The sequence below is a fragment of the Tachyglossus aculeatus genome, chromosome X1 (genome assembly GCF_015852505.1).
Source record: "Tachyglossus aculeatus isolate mTacAcu1 chromosome X1, mTacAcu1.pri, whole genome shotgun sequence".
NCBI lineage: Eukaryota > Metazoa > Chordata > Mammalia > Monotremata > Tachyglossidae > Tachyglossus > Tachyglossus aculeatus.
Window position 1 is genome coordinate 18,290,755 of NC_052101.1, and position 26,401 is coordinate 18,317,155.

Consider the following 26,401-nt stretch of genomic DNA (forward strand, 5'->3'; position numbering starts at 1 on the left):
ATTAAAAACTCAGAAAAGTAAATCCAATCATTTCTCAGTCTTTCCCCCTCCTCAGTCTCATTTCATTTCCCAGAGAAACCACTAATATAAGCTGTTACCCCATTTATCCAGATAATTTTTTATCTAGACTATAAGCCCATTATGGGCAGGGAACGTGTCTGCTATTTCTGTTGCATCATACTCTCCCAAGCAATTAGAATTGTGCCCTGCACGTAGTAAGCATGAGAAGCAGTGTGGTTTAGTGAGAAGAACACAGGCTTGGGAGTCAGAGGTCGTGGGTTCTAATGCCAACTCCACCACTTATCATCTGTGTGGATTTAGGCAAGTCACTTAACTTCTCTGTGCCTGTTACCTCATCTCTAAATTGGGAATTAAGACTGTGAGCCCCACATGGGACAACTGATTACCTTGTAACTACCCCAGCACATAGTAAGTGCTTAACAGACACCATCATTCAATTCAATTCAATAAATACCACTGATTGCAAACTGTTTTGTCTTACCAAAATTGCTGGATACTGATGCAATGGTAACTTTAGCTACATAGGTCAGATTGGAAGAGGCCCAACCTCTTAGGAGGTCACGACCTCTGACCTGATACTCTCCGGCAGGAAGAGGTGGAACCAAGCACCGTATAATGGTCCTGTTGCCATTGATGCCCAGGCAGGGTGACTCCCCAATGAGAATCTGCATGTTCTCGGGGGCAGAGATCTGAGCCACCCTGATGGTGAGGACGAGATCCTCTGGCGGAGATGCGAAAAGCAACACTGGTGTGGTGGCTTCATTGTAATCAATCGCCCCCATGGGATAGGTGACACCGTCGATTTCCAGCTTTAGAGGAACGCTCCCATTCCCCGCGGGAATGACACACCGAATGATCACAGAACTGACATCCAGCGGGAGGCAGGGCTCCTCCCCAAGCAGGACCAAGGTTACGTTCTGACCCCGCAGAGCTGCACCCTCTAGGGTCAGAAGCCCCCCGCCCCGGACCCCGAAGCTCAGGGGGAAGAAGCGGAGAACCCGAGGAGCGATGCTGAACCGACTGGTTCCATTGGTCATGCAAGCTCGCCCTTTTCTCTCGTTGAAGACTGACAGATGATGGTGACCAGGGGAGATGTCAATCACCTGGCACTCCACCAGCCCAGTTTCATTGAAGAAAGTGACGGGACAGGGAAGATCATCATCGACCACAACCGTCATATTGTCGTTCCCCCTGGCCAGCCCCTGACCCCTGATCAGAAATTTGGTCAAACTCCCATCCTCCCTGAGGGTCAAAGTGTCCACTGTGGGGGTTGCGCCTTCCACCAGTTGAAGGGAACAGTTTCCAAGACACACGCTCGTTATCCCGTTGACTGTGACCGTAACATTCAGCACGTGAGACTCCACAAAAGAGGAGCTGTCCCCTGGATGGACCAGGCAACTGATTTCCCCATCTTCCAAACTCTGGAGCTCACAAGTGTAAGGCCCGGAGAGATCAACTTCCACCTTCTTGCTTCTGGACTGGAACAGCGAGCCCTTCACGGTCAGCAGAGTCCCGCCACAGATGGAACCCTGGCTGGGCAAGACGCCAGTGATTTGAGGTACTACCGTGAAGTTCTGTGACCCAGCCGACATATTGGCAAATCCCATCTGCTTCTGGAAAACCCGGAAGGGATATGTCCCAGCTTCCAAGCTGTCCAAGGGCAAGGAGCACTCAGCCAGAGACTTGGTGCCATTGGCAACCTGCAGCTCCAAGTCGCATGTCACATTCCCGAGCATTGCCTCTGAGGAGGATAAATGAGCCCCTTCTACACGCAGCCTCAAATGACCCTCCACCATCTCCCCTTGCAGAGCTGTGACTAAGGGAGTTAAGTTTGCTTGATACCAAAAGGTCAGGTTTAACTGCCCTGCAAGGGAAAGGGGACCACGGGCGATGGACTGTTTGCCAATCCGCACCTCCACGGGGGCAGGAACATTTTGGGAATCCAAACTAGCTGTGGGAAAGGCTGGTGGCACTTGGCACCAAATGGTATCCTCAGTTGACCGCAGGATATCACAGGCCTGGGAGCTTAAGGATACTGAAATCAAGGCTGGGTCTTCGCTGAACCCTAATCCAGAAACGGTAAGGATGGTTCCACCTAAGATCACAGTTTTTGAAAAAGAAAATTAGAAACAAATCACATTAAGGAAAAGATCCTGCAGAATTAAATTCCTTATCTAGATTGTAAGTTTCCTGTACGCAGAGATCATCCAACAGTATTGCATTGTACTTTCCCAAGCACTTATCAATTAGTTGTATGTATTGACTGCTTACTGTGTGCAGAGCACTGTACTCAACACTGGGGAGAGTACGGTACAACAGAGTTGGTAGTGGTAATTGACACTTGTGCCAAGCACTTTTCTAAATGCTGGGGGAGATACAATTTAATCAGTTTGGACACAGTCCCTGTCCCACAAGAGGCTCACACTCTTAATCCCCATTTTACAGATGAGGTAACTGAGGCTTAGAGAAATGAAGTGACTCGCCCAGGATCATACAGCAGACATGAGGTGAAGCTGGGACTAGAACCCCTGATCTCTGACTCTCAGGCCCGTGTTCTATCCACTAGGCCACACTGCTTCAATTTAAATAGTCAAATTCCATCAAAAACCAAGTAACTGACTGTCCCATTCATATCCAGGACAGTTGGTTCCAGCCTCCTGACTGACTCTGTAGAAGACAGCACATAAGTGGTTTCTTCAGCTTACTTACCTAGCAGCGAGCCACAGCAGGGGTCGATACTGAAGACTTCCAGAAGGTACTGGATTTGCAAATCAATCCTGCAGAACACAAAGGAATCCCCACTGAAGATTTGCCATGCCAAATCACGTGCATTTGCTTATTAATACTCTTTCTTTTGGCTAATACTTTACTCCAGAAGTCCTCCTGTCTGTTCAACCTGTATAACATCGCTTGGTATGCCCTCCCGTCTTACATCTGACAGACAATTACTCTCCTTGCCTTCAAAGCCTTATCAAAGGCACAACTCCTCCAAGAGGCCTTCCCTAAGTCCTCTTTCCCTTTTTGTCCTCTTTACCTTTTCTTCCACTCCCTTCTGTGTCACCCTGACTTGCTCCCTTTATTCAACCCACCTCCCAGCTCCATTCATTCGTTCATTCAATCATATTTATTGAGCGCTTACTGTGTGCAGAGCACTGCACTAAGTGCTTGGGAAGTCCAAGTTGGCAACATATAGAGACGGCCCCTACCCAACAACGGGCTCACAGTCTAGAAGATTGATTGATTGATTTGTACCATTATATTGTAATTGATTTATTTATATTAATTTCTATCTCCCTTTCTAGACTGTAAGCTCTTTGAGGGCAGGGAATGTGTCTATTATACTGTTATATTGTACTCTCCCAAGTGCTTAATACAGTGTTCTGCACACAGTGAGCATCTAATAAGATTGATTGATTTATTCCTCCCAGCCAAAGTGCCTCTCCACCAATCCCCTACCTTAGCCTGGAGAAAAAAAAAGCACCAACCCACAAGTGCAGAGAGCCCAAAACAAAAGCAGCATGGGGCAAGTGAGGATCACACAGCATCCTTTATGGGAATTTCAATTCCCAGTAGTAGAAATGTAATAGAATCTGCTGCTCTTTTCTCTTTATGTGTTTGCTTTTCTCAGAATGGTTGAGGGCAGATACTTCTGTCCCTGTAGCTTATGGGTGGAAGGGGCAGTGTTAGGCAGTGAAGTAGTTAGGTGGGTAGTGAAAGAGGAGGACCCATTGCAAATTTTGTCAGCCAATCACGGGCCACCAGAGTCTCAAGGACAGAGAAGAGAACTGGGGTTAAGGAGACTGGACATTTAGCCACAGAGTCTGTCTGCCAACACCCCCACTGGTAATTAAACAGGGGCCACCTTTCCAATCATGGTCCAGAAAATGGAAGCCGAACAGCTCTGTCCATCACCCCAAATTCTCATACAGGGATTCCACATGCCTAAGTGAAGTGGGAGCTGTGGGTTGGATTTGGAAATAAAGTATGCAACATAAATGCAAGGGATTGATGACTTTTAGAAAGTAACAGCAAGGCCATCCTCACTTGGCAGAAAAGTTGCTGTGGAGCTGCTGCATCATCCTGCTATGCCACTTTTTAAACCACCATTTACCGAGGGGAAGGCATTCATTCAATCGTATTTATTAAGTGCTTACTGTGTGAACGGCACTGTACTAAGGCATCCTTCTAAGGGTCAGCTTCAGACACCTCTGTGAGCTACAGACACCCCTGCTTCCCACACACAAAAACCCCTCAATTTGATGGCCCCTGCACCCCAATATCAGCTCTCTGGGCCTCCTCGGCTCTATCCCAAGCCCCAGTGTCATGGAGAGGCCCAAGGAAAGAGCTTCCCCCCTGCAAATGGCTGACTAGCGAGCCGTCATCGGGTTGTGGGAGAAGGAAGACCCTCTTTCTTACCCGTCCGAGCCGATGCGGACCCCATTCATCGTAACTGAGACAGGGTGCCAGCCCGAGGGCAGGGGGGGCAGCGTCACATACAATCCTTCAGGCACTTGCTCTCGGACCCAAGCTGGGTCTCCACCGACATAGACTTGGACATCCAGGTCCGTGTACTCTTCCAGTGAACTGGTCCTGATAAAGAGGGTCTGGTCTCCTGCAAGGAGAAGACGATGGGCTGGGTTGGTGGCGTCTATCAGCTTCCAATTCCAATCACAGGGAATGAGCCTCCCTCCTTCATTCCAAAACGCTCACTTACACACTCATCTTCACAGTGAATTTGTAATCGCTAGGAGGGCGTATAACAATGGCATTTCTTAAGCGCTTACTATGTGCAGAACACTGTTCTAATGGAGCACACTGTGGCATACACTGTGGCCGTGTAGACTGTAAGCTTGTTGTGGGTGGGGAATGGATAGAGCAAAGGCCTGGGAGTTACAAGAACCTGGGCTCTAATCCCATCTCGACCACCTGCCTGCTGCTGTGCAACCTTGGGAAAATCACTTCACTTCTCTGGGCTTCAGTTACCTTATCTGTAAAATGGGAATTAAGATTGTGAGCCCCAAGTGGGACTGGGACTCCAACCCAATCAACTTTCACCTACTGCAGCACTTAGAACAGTGCTTGGCACACAGAAAGAACTAAACAAGTACCACAATTATTATTAGTATTATATATTGGTTATATTGTTATATGGTACTCTCCCAAATGCTTACTACAGTGCTCTGCACAGAGTAGGACTCAATAAATACAATTGACTGACTGATTTGGTAGTCCCCTGGTGACAGATGTGTTAGTGTTCTTCCCAAAGTGCCCAACTGCCAGGCCGTTACTGTCACTCTCATATTGTGTGAGTTACTCCTCTTCCCCCTAGTCTGTGGGCAGGGAACAAATCTACCAACTCTGTTGTATTTTACTCTCCCAAGTGCTTAGTACTGTAATAACTGTGGCATTTGTTGTGTTCTTAACTATGTGCCAGGCACTGTACTAAGACCTGGGGTGGATACAAGCAAAGTGTCCCTGTCCCACATGGGGCTCACAGTCTTAATCCCCATTAACAGCTGAGATAACAGACACGGAGAAGTGAAGTGACTTGCCCAGGGTCACACAGCAGACAGTGCACTGCAAAAAGTCAGCACTCAGTGAGTGGTACTGATCGCATTACTCAAAAAATAATTATTCTTACCACTCCGTCCTCAACCATGTTTTTCCTCCCTCTCCCTAGATCCCCAACTTGTCTCCCACTAGCCAAAGAGGGATTCATCCCTCCGGTGGAATCACCCCTTTGAAAAATTTGAATGGGGCTTCACCTCCCCTTGACTACAAAAATATTCCAATGAAGTTTTACACTTGGAAAAATAATTCATCTCATGGTATATATTAATAACAAGAAGTCTTAGATGCTTGGTCAATTGTCAGTTTAATCCTAGATGCCTTTGAGGCACTGGTGTAATTTATTTATTCTTTTCATTATAGAAAGAAAATTCTATTAAAAGCCAAAATCACTGAGCTCCAAACAGAATACTGAACTCACTCCTCCCTGGCCACTTGATTGGGAAGAATCTATATCACGGAGGAATTCGACACCACTTTGGTCGCCCGAGGCGGCAAATTCTTCCACTGCTTCAACTTATCTGAACAACGCTGAGATGCTAGAGAAGCGCTCTCTGAGTTACGCAGCCCAGAGCAACGGAAAATTGCTTGAGGATCAGAACGAGGAGCAAAGACATTCTCTTCCAGAAACGAGGCGTACTTAGTTGGGAACATTCATTCATTCAGTCATATTTATCGAGCGCTTACTGTGCCCAAAGCACTGCATAAGTACTTGGGAGAGTACAATATAACAATATAACAGACATTCCCTGTCCATAATGAACTCACAGTCTAGAGACATCCTCTAGTGAGGATGCTGCATGTGGGTTTGTACCCTTAATTCACTAATTTATTCACTTTACATTTGTACATTGTATAATTTACATTGTACATTCGTGGCATAGTGGAAAGAGCACAGGCTTGGAAGTCTAGAGGTCGTGGGTTCTAATCCCCCTGCCACTGATCAGCTGTGTGACTTTGGGCAAGTCACTTGACTTCTCTGTGCTTTAGTTACCTCATCTGTAAAATGGGGATTAAGACTGTGACCCCCACGTGGGACAACCTGATTACCTTGTATGTTGCCAAATTGTACTTCCCAAGCACTTAGTACAGTGCTCTGCACACAGTAAGCACTCAATAAATACAATTGACTGATTGATTGTATCTTCCCCAGCACTTAGAACAGTGCTTGGCACATATGTTGCCAACTTGTACTTTCCAAGCGCTTAGTACAGTGCTCTGCACACAGTAAGTGCTCAATAAATACGATTGATTGATAGATTGAATCTTCCCCAGCACTTATAACAGTGCTCGGCACATAGTAAGTGCTTAATAAATGCCATCATCATCATCATTATTATTCATTTATTCATAATACAGTCTTCCCCTCTAGACTGTAAGTTCCTTGTGGGCAGGGAGCATGTCTATCAACTCTGTTGTATTGTCCTCCCCCAATGCTTAGTACAACACTCTGCACACAGTAAGCGCTCAAAAAATACAATCAATTGATTCACCGAGAAATCAGTGTGTTTCATAACTCTTATATTTGCTCAGAATCCCTGGGATGAGGAAAGATACAAGCTAGAAGCAGAACAGGGGAGCAAATAATCCCTTGAACAGACAGTGGGTGAATAGCCTGTGGGCTATAAGCTTCTTGTAGGCAGGAATTGGATCTATTTGTATTATTAACAATAATAATAATGACAACTGTGGCATTTTGTAAGAACTTACTATGTGCTAGACACTGTACTAAGCACTAGGGTGGAACTAAAAATTGGGTTGGACACAGTCCCTGTCCCCCATGGGGCTCACAGTTTCAGATGAGGTAACTATGGCACAATGAAGACAAGTGATTTGCCCAAGGTCACACAGCAGACAAGTGGCAGAGCTGGGATTAGAAGGCATGGCCTGACACCCAGGCCTGTGCTCTATCCACTATACTAATAATAATAATAATTGTATTTGTGCCAGACACTGTACTAAGCGCTGGGGAGAATATAAAAATCTGGTTGAACACAGTCCCTGTCCCACATGGAACACTTAGTTTCAACCCCCATTTTATAGATGAGGTAACAGAGGCCCAGAGAAGAAGCGACTTGCCCAAGGTCACAGCAGACAAGTGGCGGAGTCAGGATTAGAATCCATGACCTTCCAACTCCAAGGCCTATGCTCTATCCACTACGCCATGCTGCTTCTCATATTGTATTGTGATTTCCCAAGTGTCTAGTACAGTGCTCTTCGCACAGTAAGCGCTCAATAAATACCACCGATTGACAGATTGAATAATGATCACATTTTGTTAAGCTCTATGTGGAAAGCACTGTTCTAAGCACTGGAGAGGTTACAAGGTGATCAGGTGTCCCACGTGGGGCTCACAGTCTTCATCCCCATTTTGCAGATGAGGGAACTGAGGCACAGAGAAGTGAAGTGACATGCCCAAAGTCACACAGCTGACAAGTGGCCGAGCCGGGATTTGAACCCATGACCTCTGACTCCAAAGCCCAGGCTCTTTCCACTGAGCCATGCTGCTTCCAGCCATGCTGCTTCCAGATTGAAGGAGGTAGAGGTTGAACTCCAAGGGAGACTAGCCTCTTTCCACTCACTTAACACAGCGATCCAAGCCAAGGCATCACCCAAAACCATTCCCCACACAGAGGGAAGGTTGAGTGCTGGAATGGAAGCTTCTTGAAGGCAGGGAATGATGCCTTAATTTGATCGCACATTCCTAAACCCCTAATACAGGCTCCTACTCATCATAGTGAGAAGCAACATAATCTAGTGGAAAGGATTCAGGAAATTTGTGTTCTAATTCCGCTCAATCACTTGCCTGCCATGTGACCTGAGGCAAATCAACTTCCCTGGGTCTCAGTCTCTTCCTCTGTAAAAGGGGGATTTGAACCCTGATCTCCCTCCTGCTTAGACCATGAACCCTATATGTCTGGAATGATTACGTTGTGCCTATCCCAGTGCTTAGAACAGTGCTGGGCACATAGTAAGAGCTTAACAAATACCGTAATCATTACTAATAGTCATTATGTCAGTGCAAACAATGATTGATAAATCCAGAGACTGACCAGTCAGCAACTGAATATTAGCTGATTGACGTGTGAGTAATTGACCTTTAGAAACTTAATTTGAGGGATATTTGTAAAGCAGCTGGATCTAAGTACTATTGGCTCCATTTTACAGATGAAGGAGCTGAGACACAGCTAGTCTAAAGGAGTCCCTTTAAGTCAGATAGTGAGTTGGTGGTCTCTGAGTCAGAGGCTATCAATCAGTGGTATTTGTTGAGCACTTACTATAACAATAATAATAATGGTAATTGTTAAGCTCTTACTATGTGCTTAGAACAGTGGTTCTAGGTGCTGGGGTCGATACGGAGTAATCAGGTTGTCCCATGTGGGGCTCACACTTTTAAACCCCATTTTACAGGTGAGGTAACTGGCACAGAGAAGTTAAGTGACATGCCCAAGGTCACACAGCAGACAAATGGTGGAGGCGGGATTAGAACCCACATCCTCTGACTCCCAAGCCTGTGCTCTTTCCACTAAGCCATGCTGCTTCTCTTGCCGCGCACCATGCCGGCACTACGTGCCAAGCATCATATTAAGTGCTTGTTGTTGTTGTCTTATGCCGTTGAGTCATGTCTGACCTATAGCGACATCATGGACTGATCAATCAATTGTATTTATTGAGCGCTTACTGTGTGCAGAGCACTGTACTAAGCAGTTGGGAAGTACAAGTTGGCAACATCTAGAGACAGTCCCTACCCAACAGTGGGCTCACAGTCTAAAAGGGGGAGACAGAGAACAAAACCAAACATACTAACAAAATAAAATAAATAGAATAGATAAGTACAAGTAAAATAGAGTAATAAATATGTACAAACATATATACAGGTGCTGTGGGGAAGGGAAGGAGGTAAGATGAGGGGGATGGAGGGGGATGAGAGGGAGAGGAAGGAAGGGGCTCAGTCTGGGAAGGCCTCTTGGAGAGACACATCTCTCCCAGAGCACCCCACTTCCATCTGCAATCATTCTGGTAGCGTATCCATAGTGTGAGCCCACTGTTGGGTAGGGACCATCTCTATATGTTGCCAACTTGTACTTCCCAAGCGCTTAGTACAGTGCTCTGCACGCAGTAAGTGCTCAATAAAAGCGATTGAATGAATGAATGAATCAATAGTGTTTTCTTGGTAAAAATACGGAAGTGGTTTACCAAGTGGTTTGCCTCCTTCCACACAGTAAATGAGTCTCCACCTTCAATTCTCTCCCATTCCGCTGGTGTTCAGCACAGTTGAGTTTTGACTTGTAGCAGATGGCCTTCCACTCACCAGCCACTGGCCAAGCTAAGAATGGAATGGGTAGCCCTCTGCTTGACTCTCCCTCCTGTTGTCATAACTGGTAGAGTACTGGAAACTCTCCAGGTGTGATCCCAAGAGGGTTACTAAGTGCTTAGGAGAATAATAATAATAACGATTACGGTGTTTGTTAAGCACTTACTATGTGTCTCTCTATATGTTGCCATCTTGTACTTCCCAAGCGCTTAGTACAGTGTTCTGCACACAGTAAGCACTCCATAAATGCGATTGATTGATTGACAAGCACTGGTCTAAGCACTCAGTACAACACAGATCTGTTCCCTGTCCCTAAGGAGCTTACAGTTCTAGAGGGGAAGACAGACATTAATTTGACTAAGTAGTATATAATTTATAGATATGTACATAAGTGCTGTGAGGCTGGAGGTGGGGAGAATATAAAATGCCAAAAGGCTAGAAATCTTGTCTCCTGAATCCCAGTCTGGCTTTCTATCACCAAAACCTCCTCTAAAGTTTAAGCTCCTTGTGGGCAAAGACTGTATTTACCAAGTCTATTATACCATACTTTCCCAAGAACTTGGAGCAGTGCCATACACAGTTAATACTGGATTGATCAGTTGATTTATTAGAACTCTCAAAAGCTCCTACGTGCTAGAAAATGATACAGAGATGGTCTTGAAGGTAACGGGTGCTTCCCAAGTTTCTGTGGGCAATTAAAATATTATTTGATTGAGCAAGACCCCAGAAATCTGGGTTCTAATTGCATTTCTTCTTTCTGTTGAGCAATCAAGAATCACATGCCAAGATTTTGGTAGATCAAACCAAGGACCCAGAGAGTGTCAGGGTACTCTAAGAAATGGTCAATTAAGTGGCAGGAAGCCAGTCTAGGCCGAGAGCTCTTCCTCTAGACTGTAAGCTCGCTGCCCAAAACGAGCTTACAGCCTGGATGGGAGGAGACACACAATATATATAAATTACAGATATGTATATCCAGCATAGAGAAGATGCTAGAAGATACTTTGGTATTTTTTTAAATGGTGCTTGTTCAGCACTTACTATGTGTCTAGCACTGTTCTAAATGCTGGGGTAGATACAAAGTTCATCTGGGGGGGGGGACACAATCCCTATCCTATATGGGGCTCAGAGTCAAGTATGAGGAAAAACAGATACTGAATCCCCATTTTCCAATTGAGGAAACTGAGACACTGAGAAATTAAGTGACTTGAGCATTTTCATATAAATATCCGTCTCCCTGTCTAGACTGTCAACTTAAGGGCGAGGAAGGTGTCTGCTAATTCTGCTGTACTGTACTCTCCCAAGTGCTTACTACAATGCTCAGCATATAATAAGCACAAGTAAATACCAGTGACTGAATGATTGCCCCAAATCACACAGCAGGTAAATGAAGGAGCTGGGATTAGAACCCAAATCCTCTGGCTCTCAGGCCCTTGCTCTATCCACTGAGTCACAGTGCTTCCCCATTTAATAATAATGTTGGTATTTGTTAAGTGCTTACTATGTGCCAAGCACTGTTCTGAACGCTGGGGGTGGGGAGGGATACAAGGTAATCAAGGTTGTCTCACGTGGGGCTCACAGTCTTAATTCCCATTTTCCAGATGAGGGAACTGAGGCACAGAGAAGTGAATTGACTTGCCCAAAGTCACACAGCTGACAAGTGGCGGAGTTGGGATTAGAACTCATGACCTCCGACCCCCAAGCCCGGGCTTTTTCTACTGAGCCATGCTGCTGTGAATGTATATCAATGCCTGTCTCCCCCTGTAGACTGTGAGCTCACTGTGAGTAGGGAATATGTCTGTTGTTGTACTGTATTCTCCAAAGCACTTAGTACAATATGCGCTCAATAAATACGACAATGAATGGATGAATTTACCTGCTGTGTTGCTTGTGTTTCTGCTCAGAGACAAGACAAGTGGATTTAAGGACAGGGAATACGTCACGGCGTCTGGGAAAACTGCAGACTGGTTCCCACTGATGATGGTCACATTCACGGTGGGTCCGTCATCCCCCTGAAAACCCAGTTTAAGCAGCGATTAGTTTCCGACTTCAGAAAGGTGCCCCTTAAAAGTTGCTCATTTTCCAATGACTTCCACCACAGTTTGAATCTTTCTTGAAGGTTCTTCCCTTAAGATGTGATGAGGAATCCATTTATAGGGGATAGCTAAGAAGTTGTCCTGTCCGGAGGCATAGAGTGCCATCAGAACACTTTGGCAATCTGGTCTTGAGCAGCCAGAACTTCATGGAAAAGTGAATTCTACCAGCTGGTGCAGAACCCTAAACGCACAAAGCCTTCCAGTGTGGGAATCTGCTGTTCAAATTCCTGGATCATGGCCCTTTGGCCGCTAATAATAATAATGATGGTATTTGTTAACACTACTATGTGCCAGTCACTGTTCTAAGCGCTGGGGTAGACACAAGAAAATTGGGTTGGACACAGCCCCTGTTCCACATAAGGCTCACAGTCTTAATTCCCATTTTACAGATGAGAGAACCAAGGCAGAGAGAAGTTAAATGACTTGCCCAAGGTCATATAGCAGACAAGCAGCAGAGCCGGAATTAGAACCCAGGTCCTTCTGACTCCCAAGCCCATTATAGATCCACCAGATAATAATAATAATAATAATGATAGCATTTATTAAGTGCTTACTATGTGCAAAGCACTGTTCTAAGCGCTGGGGAGGTTACATGGTGATCAGGTTGTCCCATGGGGGGCTCACAGTCTTAACCCCCATTTTACAGATGAGGGAACCGAATCACAGAGAAATTAAGTGACTTGCTCAAAGTCACACAGCTGGTAATTGGCAGAGCTAGGATTTGAACCCATGACTTCTGACTCCAAAGCCCGTGCTCTTTCCACTGAGCCATGCAGACCATGCTACTTCTCACTACAGGAAAGGGAAAAGGAGGCTTCCTAGTGAGAAGTGTCAGGTGATAATAATAACGATAATAACAATAATAATACTAACAACCGCGGCATTTGTTAAACATTTACTATGTGCCCGGCACTATTCTAAGCGCTGGGGTGGATACAAGCAAATCAGGTTAGAAACAGTTACTGTCACTCATGGGGCTCAAATTCTTATCCCCCATTTTACAGATGAGGGAGCTGAGACCCAGAGAAGTGAAATGACTTGATTAATGTCACACAGCAAATAAGTGGCAGAGCCAGGATTAGAACCCAGGTCCTTCTGACTCCCAGGCGTAGTTTCTATCCACTAGGACTCAACAGCAGCCCAATCAGGAAGGATCCCCATTTCCTGAGGGAACTCAGGCACTTCCAGCCGAGGGGATATTGGGGAGGAGGAAAGAGATGAATGGAGAATGGAGAAGAGAGGGAAGAGGGAAGGAGACCCACCCTCAGAACATTTATCTTACCCGAGGAGGAAGTCTGCACTGGATGCTCAATGAGCTGATGGTTGTATTCCTGATGGGACAAGGCTGAGACCCAATCAATATCACGCTGACTCCTTCCAAACTCGTACCTCGGAGAGTGACCCAGCGGCCCCCTGCAGTGGCAACATTTTCACCTTAAAGCGTGTATCATTAACAACAACAAATAGGAGATATTTGTCAAGCACTGTGTGGAGAGCACTGGGCTAAAAGCTAGGATAGATACATTACAAATCAGATCAGACACAGTCCCTGTCCCCCATGAGGGAGAGAGAGAACAGTCTAATCCCAACTCTGTCACCTGCCTGACCTCGGGCATGTTATTTCACTACTTCTCTGCCCCTCATCTGTAAAAGTAAAATAGGGATTAAATCCTACTCCCTCCTACCTAGACTTTGAGCCCCATGAAGGTCAGGAACTGTATCCGACCTGATTATCTTGTATCTACCCCAGTGCTTAGTACCGTGTTTGGCATATAATGTATGCCATATACTATATACTATACTATATACTATACTATATACTATAGTATACTATATATACATATATATATATACTTATATATACTATATACTATAGTATATGGCATATAATGTATGCCATATACTATACTATATACTATAGTATACTGTATATATACACACACACATATATACTATATACTACTACTATAGCATATAGTAGACTATATAGTAGGCATATATTCTAGACTGTGAGCCCACTGTTGGGTAGGGACTGTATATGTTGCCAGCTTGTATTTCCCAAGCGCTTAATTAAGTGCTCTGCACACAGTAAGTGCTCAATAAATATGACTGATTGATATAGTAAGGGTTTAACAAGTACCATTAGTATTAATTACTTAATCTCCATTTTAATAAATGCCCATTTATTAGGAAACTGAGGTACAGAGAAAGCAAATGGTTTGCTCAAGGTCACACAGTAGGCAAATGGCAATATCTTTAGGACTTGCACTCAGTAAATATCACCATTACCTCTAGGTTGCAGGGTGCCAGAATAACAGGGCTGCTCTGTGGAGGAGGAGGAGATATTTGAACCAAAGGGGAAATTAACTGAGGCTGCAGGAAAAGGACTGAAGTTTGAAATCAAAGTGTTACCACTTGCGTGCACGGTGAAGGATTAGGGAGAGAGCACACTGTAGTGGAAAGAGACTGGGACTCTGAGTCCTAGTGCACCTAGGCTCAGACTCTATCCCTGACCATCTGAGGGAGTCTTGGGCAAGTCACTTACCCTCTCAATACTTCAGTTTCCCCATCTGTAAAATGGGGAGCATCCCCACCTCACAGAGATGTTGTGGGAACAAAAATAAGATAAGGAACACAGAAGTGCTTTGGAAAATAAAAGCGCTATTCAAATTCAAGGTGACATTGGAATGGGCTACCAAGAGAGATCAAAGGAAATCATCTAATAATAATGGTGGTATTTGTTGTGAGCTTTCTCTGTGCCAAACACTACACTGAGCACTTGGGGAGATGCAAAATAATCCAATACTCTCTGTCCCAAATAGAGCTCACAGTCTAAGTAGGAGAGAGGCCAGGTACTGAACACTTATTTTGCAAATAGGGAAACGGAGGCCCAGAGAAATTAAGTGACTTGCTTAAGGTCACCCAGCAGACAAGTGGCAGAACTGGGATTAAAACTCAGGTCCTCTGACTCCTAAACCCATGTCCTTTCCACTGCGCCATGCTGTTTCTCTTCCAGGAGATCTTCAGGAAGAGAAAAGACCTCCAACTTGCCTGGAAATATGATTCCCCCAGAAGACAGTTGGTAAATTAGGGCATTTCTAATGATCCCTCCAGATTTTGGAAGGTTGGCTCACACCTGCCATTTGCACGGTGCTGTCAGAGCTGCCTGAGGGGCACCTGTTTGATCTCTATTTACTGGGCACTCACAGTGAGACTGACAACACTCACCGAGTTCCCTTCTCCCCTTCCTATAAGAGGGGAGGATCAGTTGCCTCTCTTCCCACCTCCCAACCCAAGACATTCTACCCGCCAAGCAGGTTGAAGAGACAAACACCGTGGCAAGTTAATAGCAGCCTCTGTCCTCTGCTCTGCTTGATTTGTCCGAACATCCCCAGGAGGGACTGAACTCTATTATCTCCATTTCCCAGGTAAGGAGGAGAGGCTCTGGGATCACCCAACGATCTAGACCAACCTTGGTATTCTTCCCACCCGACAGATGCTCCGAGCACTCCCATCCTTGCCCTTCCGCTACCAAGAGTCAGGACTGCCAGCCTCATTTACTCAGGAGCTTTGTCCTGTATGACCAAGATGATTTATTTGGCAAGGTTATATGGTAGTATCATCAGCCTAAGCAGGGTCCTGGACCCCAGAGGGACATGAGTGAGAACATGAAAAGTTGTTCAACCTGACAGCGAGAGACTTACACAGCAGGTCCCCCTGGAGATCAGCTATTTGTCCTTTGGAAGGACTGATCACAAAGGCCAGGTGTTGCCTTTCTGGAGACCAACTATTATTATTATTAACAATAGTAATAATAATAACAATTTTGGTCATTATTTAGGGCTTACTAGGCACCAAGAATTGTATTAAGCACTGGGGTAGATAAGACAATCAGCTCAGATGGAGTCTCTTTCCCACGTAGGGCTCATTGTCTAAGTAGGAGGGAGAATAATAATAATTATGATGATGGTATTTGTTAAGTGCTTACTATGTGCAAAGCACTGTTCTAAGCACTGGGGGATACAAGGTGATGAGATTGTCCCACGTGGGGCTCACAGTTTTAATCCCCATTTGAATCCCTATTTTACAGATGAGGAAACTATTGTTATGTAGCAGGCAAATGGCAGAGCCAGGATTAGAACCTAGGTCTTCTGACGTCCACATCCATGTTCTTTCCACTAGACGATATAGCTTTTCTGTTCTATTTAAACACTCACGCTTCAGCCTTTGGGTACCTCAGGGCTGCAGGGGCCGGGGTGCGTGTGTAGAAGAAAAAGACAACAATTCCCAAACCTAACTATAAATCCCAAATCCCCAACACAGAGGAAATGATAAACCTGGGATAGTAAAAATTCTGACCACATATCATCTTGGTAGTAAACAAGGACATCCTGGGAGCAAGAGGAGAGGGGACAGGGTGGGATAAAAGTCAGCCACTGTGCCAAGGCACCTGTATAGAAGTTACTAAATATTAGGAAACCTCAACTAATTATACACTGAGTTTGGGGCAGTCCAAACTTTTGGGATGAGTTTCCAGGAAAGCCATCCTGTTCAACTGGCACAATTCCAATTGCAAGTCCCTTGTATGCTTTTCTAGAATTTTCTTGGACGGTCTAAAAATGATTGTTCTAGTAAAGCTGGGATGAACAGAGGGATCGACATCTGTCATGATGTCCAAATAAACCAGCAGAACTTGGTGTAAGTTTAAACATGGTTTAAACGTGGACTAAGCGCTTAGTACAGTGTTTTGCATACAGGAAGCACTCAATAAAGACGACTGATGAGTGAACATGGCTGGCTGCCTACAACCGGTCTTAAAACCGTATGGTCAGAATACAGGTCACATCCACTTAAGCGGGTCCCGGGTTTCCCTTCCGACGTACCGATTTCCGAGCTTGAAGAGGGCTCCACAGCCCTCAGCCTGGGTTTGATGCTCAGGTAGATGGCGTCCCCGCCTCTGGCATGGATTGCCAAGCCGGTGGGCTTCACTAACACTTGGACCCGATGCTCTCCGACCGGCAGGGCTTCCATCCGGCAGGTGACGTGAGATCGGTTGGCAAATGTGACGTCGCAGTTCCTCTGGCTCACCGATACCCGCACATCCTCCCTGACGGCGGGGAAGCCCGATCCAGTGATAAATGCCATGAGGTGAAGTCCATCCTCTGAAAGGACCAATAAAGCACACACAGTCTGAGCCAGTTCCCAATAATAACTGTGGTATTTGTTACGCGCTTACTCTGTGCCAAGCCCAGGGTTACATAGACGATAATCAGGTCCCACATGGGGCTCACATTCTAAGTAGATGGAAGAACAGGTATTGAGTCCCCATTTTGCAGATGAAGGAACTGAGGCACTTAGAAGTTAAGTGACTTGCCCAAGGTCACACAGCAGGTACGGGGTGGAGGCAGGATGAGAACCCAGGTCTTCTAACTCCCAGGCCCGTGCTCTATCCATTAGGCCATGCTGCTTTTCCCAGTCCACATTTTCCCACTTCTCAAAAACCTCTAACAATAATAATAATAGCCTTTATTAAGCACTTACTGTGTGCAAAGCACTGTTTTAAGCACTGGGGAGGTTACAAGGTGATCAGGTTGTCCCATGGGGGGCTCACAGTCTTAATCCCCATTTTACAGATGAGGTAACTGAGGCCCGAGAAGTGAAGTGACTTGCTCAAAGTCACACAGCTGACAAGTGGCAGAGCCGGGGTTTGAACCCATGAGCTTTGACTCCAAAGCCCGTGCTCTTTCCACTGAGCCACGCTGCTTCTCTAGTGGCTGTCCATCTACCTCCACATCAAAGGCAAATTCCTTACCACCAGCTTTAAGGCGCTCAATCACCTGTCTTCTTACCTCATCTATCTCCTACAACTCAACCACCACACACTGTTCCTTGAATGTCAACCTACACTCTGAACCTCGATTTCATCTATCCCTAGTGTGCTATCCAGAAGGCCACGCTGCTCTCAGTTAATATCCATGACGTGTCCTTTTCCACCTTCTGGGGGGACGAGCCGCCCGCTTGGCTCTGAGCTTGACGTGGCTTCCCCCCTCAGCTCCGGACCCCAGGGACGTACCAAGCTGGTACTCCACAGTGCTGACGCGTGGCGTGGATTCCCCGAGGTACTGGAAAGAACAGGAACCAGCACAGTGGGCTGGGATGTCATTCACCCTCACCACCACCTGTGGAGGTCCAAGAGATGACAAAGATGGCACATCAGATCCGGTGTCGACTTTCCCAAACATTTCCAGGTAAGATTCCCCCACCTGTCTGAAGCTTTCTCTAAGCAGCCCCAATACTACCACCCTTCCAAAGCAGTATGAAAGTGGTAGAGGAGTAAATAATAATTATTAATGATAGTAATGATGATCTTATACTTTCCAAGCACTTAGTACAGTGCTGTGCACACAGTAAGCGCTCATTAAATATGATTGAATGAATGATATTTGTTAGGTGCTCACTAGGTGTCAAGCACTGTTCTGGGGTAGATACAAGATAATCACGTCGGACACAGTCCCTGTCCCACATGGGGCTCAGTCTTAATCCCCATTTTTCAGGTAACTGAGGCACAGAGAAGTGAAGTGGCTCTCCCAAGGTCACACAACAGACAAGTGGTGAAGCCGGGATTAGAACCCAGGTCCTTTGGAATCCCAGGCCCATGCTCTATCCACCAATTGGGCATTCTTGGATGTGTAGCTTACCTAGATGAAAGAACAGTGATTTTCTCTTCTTCTTGCTGGGGTGGGGGAACATGAAATCTAGAGCCCCTTGGTAATACTGGCTCATCAGTCAATCAATCAGTGATATTTTCTGAGTCCTTTCTGTGTGCAGAGCACTGGCACATGGACTTTAAGCACTTGGTATTTACCTCACCTTCAACCTGCAGCACTTATGTACATATTTATAATTTATTTTTTCATGTCTGTCTCCCCCTCCAGACTGTGAGCTCCTTGTGGGCAGGAATTGTGTCTAACAACTCATTCATTCAATTGTATTTACTGAGCGCTTACTATGTGCGGAGCACGGTACTAAGCACTTGGAAAGTATAATTGAGCAACAAATAGCGACAATCCCTGCCCACAATGGGCTCACAGTCTAGAAGGGAGGAGACAGACAGTAAAACAAGTAGATAGGCATCAGAAGCATCAAAATAATTTAATAGAATTATGGGTATATATATTCATTCATTCAATCGTATTTATTGAGTGCTTACTGTGTGCAGAGCACTGTACTAAGTGCTTGGGAAGTACAAGTTGGCAACATATAGAGATGGTCCCTACCCAACAATGGGCTCACAGTCTAGAAGGGGGAGACAGAGAACAAAACAAAAACATTTGGACAAGTGTCAAGCCAACAGAATAATTAAAAATAAAGCTAGATGCACATCATTAACAAAATAAAATAGTAAATATGTACAAATAGAGTAATAAATCTGTACAAACATATATACAGGTGCTGTGGGGAGGGGAAGGAGGTATACAACAGAACAAGTAAAACAGGCATTAATATAGAGTTATAGGTATGTACTTCTATACACAAGTGAAGAGTAGATAAGTAGAGAAGCAGCGTGGCTCAGTGGAAAGAGCCCGGGCTTGGGAGTCAGAGGTCATGGGTTGAAATCCCAGCTCCGCCAATAGTCAGCTGTGTGACTTTGGGCAAGTCACTTCACTTCTCTGTGCCTCAGTTACCTCATCTGTAAAATGGAGATTAAGACTGTGAGCCCCCTGTTGGACAACCTGATCACCTTGTAACCTTCCCAGCACTTAGAACAGTGCTTTGCACATAGTAAGCGCTTAATAAATGTCATTAGTATTATTATTAAGTGCTCTGGGGTGGGAAGTGGTAGAGCAAAGGGAGCAAGTTGGGGCAACAGGATGGGGGGAACTGAAAAAGCGCTACACACAGTAAATGCTCAAAAAATGCGATGAACTGATTGAGAGGACGATACAAAAGTTTGTTAGGCACTAACCCTGTCCTCAAGGAGCTGATGAGGAGACTGAGATGAATGATACTCCTCAGGATGGAGTCGGGGAAGGGGCAGGATACTGGGGTGAATTTACTCTCCAAAGCAAAACTGTAATGATGCCAGCCAAGATTAAGAAGACTCTGCCTCGATTAGACCTTCAACTTCCCCACTGTCCTTCTTTTTCTGAATTCTACAGATCTCAAATCTCCCTGCCCCCAAGGCAAGAGAGAAGGGGCTTAGTATTCATTAGTAGCAGTGTGGGGTAGAGGATTAAAGCACAGTCCTGGGAATCAGAAGGTCATGTGTTCTAACCCAAGCGCTTAGTACAGTGTTTTGCACAAAGTAAGCGCTCAATAATCAATCGTATTTATTGAGTGCTTACTGTGTGCAGAGTACTGTACTAAGCGCTTGGGAAGTACAAGTTGGCAACATATAGAGACAGTCCCTACCCAACAGTGGGCTCACAGTCTAAAAGACTATAAATACTATTATTAATAATAACTAATAACTCCAACTCCTCCACTTGTCTGCTGTGTGATCTTGGGCAAGTCACTTCACTTCTCTGTGCCTCTGCACTTCATCTGTAAAATGGAGATCAAGACTGAGCCCCAGATGGGACTGTGTCTGTCCCAATTTGCTTGTGTCCAACCCCAGCGCTTAGTAAGGTGCTGGGCACACAATAAGCGCTTAACAGATACCATAATTATGATCATCATTAAGCAGCATGGCTCAGTGGAAAGAGCAGGGGCTTTGGAGTCGGGGGTCATGGGTTCAAATCCCAGCTCTGCCAATGGTCAGCTGTGTGACTTTGGGAAAGTCACTTAACTTCTCTGTGCCTCAGTTCCCTCATCTGTAAAATGGGGATTAAAATGGGGAAAATGGGACAACCTGATCTCCTTATAACTTCCCCAGCGCTTAGAACAGTGCTTTGCACATAGTAAGGGCTTAATAAATGCCCTTATTCGGATGATGATGATTATTATTTCCACAGAAAGGAAAACTAAATCTAGGCTTAAAATTCCTCGAGGGCAGGAATCCTACCTACAAACTCTCCAAAGCCCCTAAGACAGTGCTTTGCCCACAGAAAACGCTCAATAAACACGATTGATTGATTGGCTTTCCGGAGGTCAGAGTGTTAGCCCACTAATACTCCAAATTAATGGCACAATTAGGAAGAAAACCCAGAGGCCCTCCTGGATCCCAGCATGATCCTCACCTGGGGCAGCGGATGAGCTGTGGCAAGCATGTCTCCCAGAATGGGTCCAAGAAAAACACCTCCATCATAAACCTGTCGCATGGTCACAGCTGGGCTCAGGCCTGTGAGACTTTCAGCGGAGACCTGCGAGGAGAGGGAGAAACACTGAGAGTCAAAGCTGCTACTAAGGCAACGGAAAAAAATCAATGAGAGGGGAGTCATTGGCTCTTCAACCTAAGTGCAATCACCACTGACCCCAACCTCTAACCCCACAAGCAGCATTAAGCAGCACTAACAGCTGCTTGCAGAAGTAGTGTGGCCTAGTGGATAGAGCACAGGCCTGGGCGTCATAAGGACCTGGGTTCAAATCCTGACTCCGCCACTTGTCTGCTGGGTGACCCTGGGCAAGTCACTTCAGCCTTGGACCTCAGTTACCACATCTGTAAAATGGGGATTAAGACGGTGAGCCCCAAATGGGACATGGACTGCGTCCAATCTGATTAGCTTGTATCTAACTCAGTGCTTCATTCATTTATTCAACAATATTGAACGCTTACTGCGTGCAGAGCACTGTACTAAGTGCTTGGAAAGTACAATTCGGCAACAGATAACAATAATAATGATGGTATTTGTTAAGCGCTTACTATGTGCAAAGCACTGTTCTAAGCGCTGGGGACGTTACAAGTTGATCAGGTTGTCCCACAGGGGGCTCACAGTCTTAATCCCCCTTTTGCAGATGAGGTAACAGGCACAGAGAAGTGACTTGCCCAGAGTCACACAGCTGACAATTGGAGGAGCCGGGATTAGAGACAATCCCTAACCAACAATGGGCTCACAGTATAGAAGTGGGGAGACAGACAACGTAAGTGATTAGAACAGTGTCTGGCACATAGTAAGCGCTTAACAAATGCTAATACAAATACTAAATACAAATACTGAAAAAAAAATGTGCTCTTCAAGGTTCGACTCCACCTCCAACTCCATTCCCTGGTGTGTGCGTTGGATTATCCAAAATGTACTACTTTCCCTTCCTGCTCCAAGCCTCCCTCTCATCTGTCCCAACACTTCTCTCTCTAATGCCCGCCGGTAATGGAGTCTCTTGACAGGAATGATGAATGAGGTATCACATTTAAGGCCAAGATGCTGACAGAGGAATTGATTATAGTGATAGTGGCTTGCCCAGTGCCACTCGTGCTCTCTCTTCTCTGCTAATCTTGTTCCCACAGGACTAAGACCAGATGGGTCGACAAACTTGTTTTGTTGTCTGTCTCCCCCCTTCTAGATTGTAAGCCCGTAACCAGGACTAGAACCCAGGGCAGTGCTCCTTCTATGGGACTAAAAGCAGGACTTTCAAATATCTAAGACAACCCAAATGCCATCTCCTCCAGAATTAGGCTATATAGACATGGGACATAGATGTTGCTTCGTGTTTGTCTCCCGTGACTAACTTAGGCAGAAAGCTCTAGAGAGTAGAAATCAACTGCAATCTCTATGATTCTACAACCATGGGTGTCTGTTCTGAACACCCATAAGAGTAGAAAGGTAGAAATGATGACAGACAGGAAGAGGAGCACTAGAAATCTGAAAATAGAGTGTAAAATTTGGGAATGGAAAGTCCAGGTGCTGTTCATGCATTTTTAAGCAGGTTTTTGGGGGGGTATATTAAGTGTCACCATCACCCCCTTTTCAAAAAAAAACAAGACCTCAAATAATTTTTTGTGTACTCCCACATCTAACTAGAGAATCCTTGAGCTAGGCATCTTTAGTAACCTCTGCTGTGAGTTCATTTTGCAGAGGTTCAAGTAGGGGTAAGGATTATTATACAGGGAATACTGACCATTATTTTTTTCCATTTCCACTAAAAACAGAACCCCAAGAAGTGGATTCCAATTGCACATCAAGTAGGGGTAAGGATTATTATACAGGGAATACTGACCATTATTTTTTCCATTTCCACTAAAAACAGAGCCCCAAGAAGTGGATTCAAATTGCGGCTTGGGATACAAGTTAGAAGGAAAAATGTATTTAAAGGTTGTTTCCATACTGACAGGTCTCTAAATCTGAAAATGTTTAAGAATATGAATGATGATTGGCAGAATAATCAAAAATACTACAGCGATCAATCATTATTTTAAAGTCTGTTTCCCCCTCTAGACTGTAAGCTCTTTATGGGCAAGGACTGTGTCTACCAACTCTTGTTATACTGTACACTCCCAAGAACTGAGAACAGTGCTCTGCACACAGTAAGTGCTCAATAAATACTATTGATTGATTCTTCAGCAAGAGTATTCAGATTGGACAGAGAGCTCTCTCCTTTCTATCTCCCTAACCCTAGCCTAGTAAACCAAAAAATCCACCTCACAATGGACCCTCATTTAGCCTTGCTCAGACACAGTGACAGGAGAAGTAACCTCCCAAGAACTCTTCCAGCCAAGTCGGGTATCCCTCATTCTATGTTTCCTTTGGTACATTTCATGAAAGTCTAATGACAGACCCATGAACAGGAATCTCAACAGCCCACTCAGAAGGGTTCATGTATTCCACGGGCCCCACTAGGTTTGCGGCAATAGAATCATGTCCAAACCCTGATGAGGTTGGGCAGGTCCCCAGTCTTGACCATCCAGGTGAGCGTCCACACATGCTGGTAACAGGAGCTTAAGTCCTTTATCACGGTGAAATCACTGGCTTTAAGGTACTGAGCGGAGAAGTCATCTGCACTGCTCTGTAGCAGCTGACGAAGATCAGCAGAAGAGATGTGCACTGGGACACCTGGAGAAAAAGTCATTTACTGCTTCAAGCTCTAGCATCAAACAGCCTCTCACAGCTCCTATAATAATAATAATAATTGTGGTACGTGTTAAGTGCTTAGTATGTGCCAGGCACTGTACTAAGCACTGGTGTGGTTACAAGCAAATCAGTTAAGACACAGTCCCTGTCCCAGAGAGGGCTCACAGTCTCAATCCCCATTTTACAGCTGAGGTAACAGGCACAAAGTAAAGTGATTTGCCCAAGGTCACACAGCAGACAAGTGGTAGAGTGGGTCTGTGAGTTTCAGAGGGAAGCCCATTGGGCAGTGTGGTAAGGACTGACACAGGTGGTCCCAGAATGCAGCCCTCTCACTCCCTGCTGTCTTGGATTTCCTTCTTATTCCCACGATGAATCTACGACTCCAGCCCTGTCAGATCCCAGACAAACCATACCACTCTGGAATGACCTGAACCCTAAAATTGCAACCCATCGGTCCAATCAGAACCTGAAAAACCTGGGAAAGTCTTCACCTATCCCTGCAATGAATCTGCCTTGACAATACCTTCTTCTAGACTGTGAGCCCCTTGTTGGGTAAGGACCATCTCCATATGTTGCCGACTTGTACTTCCCAAGTGTGCTCTGCACACAGTAAGCGCTGAATAAATACAATTGAATGAATGAATACCTGTTCACCTTCCCAAAGCCAACCCCAATAGACTTCCCTGAAGACTCAGAATGGTTTACTGATGCTTAGGGTGGGGGACAGTGGGGAGACAGTTTGTCAGAGGAAGTCTGCAAAACTGCTTTCCATCTCCCTCTTCCTTCCTCCAATTTTCAGTGATAGAATAATCCAAGAAAATCCCCAGATCAAGATGGGCAATTGAAAAGGAAACGAGTTTGGCTCCAGGATGTGAAGTAGAAAACTGATGCTTAGAAATACCCCCTCGTCATTTGAAAGGGATATTCCACAAAGTGTTTTAGTGGGGGGGCCGGTCTTGAAGCTGTGTGTTGGTGAGGGAATCTCTCAGAATTCAGTCATCCAGCTGGCTGATGGACAGCTGTCTGCCCTCCACCTCAATCTCACTGTGAGAAGCAGCATGGATTAGTGGATAGAAGAGCATGGGCCTGGGATTCAGAAGGACCTGGGTTCTGATTACGGCTCCATCGCATCTGCCGCGTGACCTTGAGCAGGTCACTTAACTTCTCTGGGCCTCAGTTGCCTCATTTGTAAAATGGGGCTTAAAAGTGTGAGCCCCATGTGTCTGACCTGATTAACTTGTATCTACTCTAGCACTTAGAACAGTGCTTGACATATAGTAAGTGCTGAATAAGTACATTATCATTATTATGATCATTATTATTGTCTATTCTTCACTATGGCCCTTTCAAGGCTCTCTAGGCTGCCAGAGCAGCTATACCGGCTGCCTGCCAGACAGAAGCTTTGATGACTGACAGTATATTTTCAGCCCACGGGTTTGTCTGAAATAGAAACACGTCCTTTTCACCCCATTTTCCCCTCCAGACTGTAAGCTCCTTGTGGGCAGGTAATGTGTCTACCAGCTCCACTATATTATACTCTCCCAAGGGCTTATAACAGTGCTCTGCACATAGTAACCGCTCAATAAGTACCACTGATTAACTCCAGACCTTTGATTGTTGTGAGTTTTCCTCTGCACCCCCTATGTGGCCATGGTCCAGACAGCTAGAACATGCCTGCTAATAATAATAATAATAATAACAATGGCATTTGTTAAGCGCTGGAGAGGATACAAGGTGATCAGATTGTCCCACGTGGGGCTCACACTCTTCATTCCCATTTTACAGATGAGGGAACTGAGGCTCAGAGAAGTGAAGTGACTTGCCCAAGGTCACACAGCAGACATGTGGGGAAGCAGAATTCAAACCCATAACCTCTGACTCCAAAGCCCATGCTCTTTGCACTGAGCCATGCTGCTTCTCTAAGTCGCAGTAGTTTTTTGAGATTTTTACTTTTCCTAGTTCTCTGGCCATTTAAACTGGACTCTCCCACGAGCCCCATTCTCCCTTTACCTGAAATCACGGTATGAGGCAGTTGGATTTGGAAGACTCCTCCGAGGGGAGGGCTTGGCCTCTGCAGTCTCTGGGAGGACAGACTGACTGAGAATTGGTCTTCAGATCGTCCTTCAGAGGGCAGAAACCTAACATGGGCCAAAAACAAAACCATCAAGCTCAGAGCTTAGAAGGTATCCAATGGGAGATAAGGGCAGGGGAAGCACCGGTTGTTTTAAGTAAAGGTGGCCCAGGATACAGTGAAAACAGGTCAGAGAGGGTCTGTGGAAAGGGTTCTGAGCAGCTTGGGGAAAGGAGTTCTACAGTAGGGTGAGCCCAGATGAATCAGGAATTGGAAAGAGCTTGGTCCTGTGAGTCAGAGGACCTGGGTTCCAATCCCGGATCCATCACTTGTCTACTGTGTGACCTCGGGCAAGACTCAACTTCTCTGGTTCTCAGTTACCTCAACT

The 26,401-nt window shown here is 45.5% G+C and overlaps 1 protein-coding gene and 1 non-coding gene across 2 annotated transcripts in view; both read right to left on the reverse strand.

Annotated features, from left to right (window-relative positions):
* Positions 1 to 26,401, reverse strand: part of PKHD1 (PKHD1 ciliary IPT domain containing fibrocystin/polyductin) — a 388,392-nt gene that overhangs the window by 306,752 nt on the left and 55,239 nt on the right. Inside the window, exons 22-31 of the mRNA XM_038772975.1 lie at positions 25,953 to 26,080; positions 23,740 to 23,924; positions 21,177 to 21,299; positions 18,071 to 18,176; positions 16,881 to 17,159; positions 13,280 to 13,410; positions 11,778 to 11,913; positions 4,438 to 4,633; positions 2,731 to 2,798; positions 503 to 2,116 (exon numbers count right to left, since the gene is read on the reverse strand). Of these exons, the coding sequence (XP_038628903.1) occupies positions 503 to 2,116; positions 2,731 to 2,798; positions 4,438 to 4,633; positions 11,778 to 11,913; positions 13,280 to 13,410; positions 16,881 to 17,159; positions 18,071 to 18,176; positions 21,177 to 21,299; positions 23,740 to 23,924; positions 25,953 to 26,080 (2,966 nt within the window). The remainder of the gene's footprint in view (positions 1 to 502; positions 2,117 to 2,730; positions 2,799 to 4,437; positions 4,634 to 11,777; positions 11,914 to 13,279; positions 13,411 to 16,880; positions 17,160 to 18,070; positions 18,177 to 21,176; positions 21,300 to 23,739; positions 23,925 to 25,952; positions 26,081 to 26,401) is intronic.
* Positions 9,875 to 10,012, reverse strand: LOC119920093. The gene has a single exon (XR_005447860.1). It is a non-coding gene; the product is annotated as a small nucleolar RNA SNORA7 (small nucleolar RNA).